Here is a 4,884-nt window from a genome sequence, read left to right on the forward strand (position 1 = left end):
TATTTATTCAATATATTTTTTTATATTTGGTCCGTTTTAATCTGAAAAATATGTTTTCTTTATCGTAAAATGGCAAATTGTTTGTTTATGTCAATATAAAATCCTTTCTACCTTTATCGATTGGTTTTATTAATAAAAAATGTTAATTTTGATTTTATAGAAATATTCGCATGGAGGGTTGTATTTATCGTAAAATGGTAACATTGTTTGTTCATATCAACATGAGATCCTTTCTACCTTTATCGGTTTATTTTATTAATAAAAAAATGTTAATTTTGATCTTATATAAATATTCTCATGGAGGGTTGTATTTATCCGTATCAATCTTATATAAATATTCTCATAGAGGGTTGTATTTATCCGTATCACTCAATAATATACATATTCGTCTAAATTCTAGGTTATTCCTGTGTATAAATTGGTTTGTGAGCTTTGTACGTTTTGTCATCAAAATTTCTAGGGTTTTGAAGCTCTTCATGATGTTTGTTCACTTGCATTCAATCCTAACAATGTGTTCTTCTGACTATAGCTTTGCTCATCCATCTAAAGTTATGATTTCTTGGGAGGCTTCGTCTGCATCAACAGGTATATATGTTTTAAACCCACATGCTCAGTAATGATGTGTATACTCTTTATTATACTAAATGTTTTTTAATACGATGACCAGGTTCCGTGAACCCGGATCTTGCTGACGGTTATTCGTCTTCATTTGATGAAACTTGCGATCTCTTGAGTCCGATTATGGATGAAAACGGAATATCGGGTTATCGTTACGTAACTCCTTACGTTTTCACCGACATATCTAAAAAGAAAGGTTATTGTTTGTCTCCATCGTATTTAATTTCTTCTCATACGTTTTAAAATTTGTGTTTTGTTCTAGGTTACCCATGTCAGCTGCTCATGGATTCTGGTATTAAATCTTGGGTTCTGCGGTCGTACAATCCTATAATTGAAGGTTTGATGAGCTAACTTTTATTTTTCACAATTAGTACTTTTGGAGATAATATTTTTATAATAAAGTTTGATATTTTACTGCTTTACGTAGATCGTGGTTCTGCGATTTGTATATCCGTTTCTGATGAAAAGATCTTAAGTCGAAAAGGTAATTTTGAATATCCTGATGCTTTAAATTTTGTCGTTGTATTATTAATCTTTGACCTAATTATTAATTTTTTATATGCATGCATGTTATTATCTTAGTTTGTGGACGTGGACGTTCGGATAAACACTCTCCTTACACCTTTGATTGGGATTTTCAGAGAAATGCTTGGTTTATAAACAATGGATCCGGCGATGTTAATTGTATATATAAATACTAAACCATAGTATATCTGTTTTTATTTATCCATGATTGATGTTACGCTATCATTTATTGATAAATTTTTGTTTTAATTGTGTAGTGGTTGGTGATTCTAATGATACCCATTCTGAAGATACTGAGATATTGTCTGGTCGTGGAACTGATGAAGATTTAGGTTTCGAGGATTATATAGATTCTGATTATGGATCGCATGATGATACTGTTGACAAAGATCAAACAGATGATTTATGATTCTGATGATGATTTTGTCAACGATGATGAATGTTTTGATGGCTCTGATGGCTCGAGTGATCATTCATGGGGATGATAGTGGAGACGATGAAAATAATGGTGATTCGTCTGATGGGTGATAGTGATGATGATGATGGGATTAGATTGGATGATGATTCTAAAAATGTAATGGCGTAGATGATCATCCCAACGTCGATTCGTCTGAAATACTTATCACGAGAGACGTTAGTGTCTCCGATCGCCGAGGTCCCACTTGGACTTATACTGTTCCGCTTAGGTCGATGTGTTTTGGAGGATGTGTCTCGCGCTTAAGACCTTCGAAAGTTCAGTGTACAATCTTTGTTAAGGTCTTACAGACGTGGACGCATGAGCTAATTTCAAAACGTTCTTCTTTGAGGTTATATTGTCAGATGAACAGGTGGTTGGTTTATGTAGAGAAATATTTGTGTTTTTAACATATTTATAAAAAAATTTGTTTGTTCTTATATAATGATATTTTTTGTTTTCAAGGGTGTTAAAATCCAAGCGACTGCTCGAGGGAACGACTTGATTGGTGTTGAGTCACATGTTGATGTTGGAAGTTGGATTGTTATCGGTCTTTTTGATGTTATCGATTGCAATGGTAGCTGTAGACCGGCCTCTCATCCTTACAAGATAGTTTTTCTACCATCCAGTACCATTGACAAGACATCCCATCAATGTGAAAACAGATATTTTGACTTCGTGAACTTCCAAAGTATATTGGATCGTGTCTATGATGATGATTATTTAGTTGGTGTGTTTATTTTTCTTATAAGCGTTGGTTTTTGATTATTATGTTGATGATTATGATTATTTGGTCTAACTTTTGTTGAATTTCTTAGATTTGATAGGTTGTGTCCTGGATGTGAAACGGTCTACGAGTTGTCTTGGTCTGATATCTGATCAGTATACTGATCAGAGTGAATGGGGTGCATATTCAATCGTTACTTTTTTTTAAAGGAGAAACGGTATTTCTTTATCAGAATTATTGATTTGTGTATGATTTAGTAATGTGTATTATTAGTTCTGATTACTATATTCTTTTGTTTTTATTTAGTGGTTTTTGTTTGGGTTGTGAGCTTTCTGGAATGATGGCTAGAGATTTTTACACATCTTGGAAGCTCTGTGGTCAGGATTTGATTGTGTGTGTGCTAAGATGGGCAGTCATTGATTATTTTGGAGGTATTTTTTATAAAAAAATTTACTATCGTATTTATGTTTGGTATTATATATTAGTTGTTTTGATCCAATGTATGTGTTTATATAAGCAGGGAAAATTACTATATCGTCCACTTATCCTACTACGTTTGAGCTCAATCTTTCTATCCCAGAAGTTGATGATTTCTTAGAACAGTAAGTTTTTAATGATATTGGTATATTATTAACTTCTTATTTTGATGATCTGATGTCTTTGTTGTTTTTCTTTGGGAGATAGAGTACGTCTTGAGTACTAGACGATGCTATGCTTCTGTTTTGGTTTCACTTCTTGGATCAGCTATCGGTCGTTTTTTTTTCTTATTCAGTAGTGTATATGCAAGAAAACATTCTATTTATCTATTTTTTATTTCATCATTTTTATGTCATTGGTTTGTTAAACAATAAAGTCTTGGCAATTAATGATTTTATTTAATATATAATATTCCTGAACGGTTACATTAAACTTTTAGACGATTGATATATTCTTTAAATACCAGTTTATTAGACTTTTAAACGATTTGTATATTCTCTAAATACAAGTTTATATTTGTCTATCAAAATTGAATATGTGAATATAAATATCGTAATATATTCTAATTCTAATTAGAAATGGACGTATTTTATACTTTACATCAATTTGACTAAGAAGTTAGTTTTAGGTTTTCAAAATGGTCGAGACGTATTTGATACTTTACATTAATGTGACTTAAAGTTAGTTTTAGGTTTTCAAAATTGTCGAGACTTTTTATGATTGGTATCTTAGAATTCATGAGGATCCATATATGTAGGATATATCGTCTAATAATAATAATCGTAAAAAGGAGAAAATTCGTAATATAAGATTGTCCATCACGGGTTAACCCTAGGTATATATATATATTGCTGATTTTTTATAATGAAATTTGACAATATTCCTTATCTATTCAATATAAATTTATACTTGGAAATTTTCAAATATAACATCCTTTGATCCATTGTAATCTGTAATGGAAGTTTACCTTATCATAAAATAATAAAATTAATTATTTATGTAAAAATGGAACTCATCTATATTTATCGAGTTATTTTGTTAATAAAAAATTATTAATTTTGATTAGCAATAGCGTTGTATTTGTATATATATATATAAATATGTGCACATACGATGGACTTCCGAGTTGAGTTATTGGTTTGGACTCTGCGATGGAGGGGATAGGTAGTCATTATGCTATACATAAACTAATTATTGTTTTTATGCTATGTTTTGTTGTCGTTCTGTATTTTTAATTAATGTTGGTTTCATGTTTCAAACCTTTGTTTTAATTTTAATAATGATTCGTTGCTATGACTTTGGTGACCAGGTTCTCACAGGCGTCGACGCATAAGATTGCAAGTTTTACCATTTTATCTTCCCGAAAGACATGTTTTGTTTGCTAATGATTTAGAAGCATATGTTCCGGTTGGAAAAGCTAAGTTCCATGCATGGATCAAGTGTAACCAGGTTTACCCGGAGGCGAGATTTCTTTTGTACTCGGAGATACCTTCTTGATTTGTATGGGATCAGAAAAATAAGTTGTGGAGACCAAGACGACGTGGAAATCCTGGTCCATGTGTTATAGAGGAATCACCGATAGAGTATAATGAAGATTACTATCTTAGGATTTTGTTAGACGTAGTGAGGGGTCCGTGTAGCTTTGATGATATTAGAACTTTTGGTGGAGCCATTTATCCTTCTTTTAGAAGTCCATGTCGTGCATTAGGTTTAGCTGATTAGAATTGATATAATATTTCCTTTTTATTTTTGCTGTTTTTTTCATAATTATTTTCCATAATTATCGAACAGTTTTGACGAATTGTTTCTTAAATATATATTTAAGTTCACAATTGAACCAATTGCCATTTAATTTTGACAGTTTCGTGAGTCCTTACTTAAGTATATGAAACACGCCTTTACAAACTAAACCGTCGTATATTAAATCCGCGGTTAAAAATATAATAACCGTTTAACTCCATCCTATATATAAAAAAAATATTTATTTTTCTCCTCTTTCATCTCCAATTTAACTAAAAACAAAGAATGTCTCCATGTGATAGAGTTTCTGAACTTCAGAAGACAAACGGCATCATATTTGTGT

General features: G+C 31.4%; 1 protein-coding gene across 1 annotated transcript; it reads left to right on the forward strand.

Moving 5' to 3' along the window:
• Window positions 1-2,466: 2,466 nt before the first annotated feature.
• On the forward strand, window positions 2,467-3,111 carry LOC112082444. Its single transcript, XM_024150148.1, has 4 exons — window positions 2,467-2,541; window positions 2,631-2,755; window positions 2,845-2,926; window positions 3,009-3,111. The coding sequence occupies exons 1-4, from the start codon at window positions 2,498-2,500 to the stop codon at window positions 3,025-3,027; spliced, it is 270 nt and encodes an 89-aa protein (XP_024005916.1). The 5' UTR covers window positions 2,467-2,497; the 3' UTR covers window positions 3,028-3,111.
• Window positions 3,112-4,884: the final 1,773 nt, after the last annotated feature.

The sequence above is a fragment of the Eutrema salsugineum genome, unplaced genomic scaffold (assembly GCF_000478725.1).
Source record: "Eutrema salsugineum unplaced genomic scaffold, Eutsalg1_0 scaffold_1, whole genome shotgun sequence".
Lineage (NCBI taxonomy): Eukaryota > Viridiplantae > Streptophyta > Magnoliopsida > Brassicales > Brassicaceae > Eutrema > Eutrema salsugineum.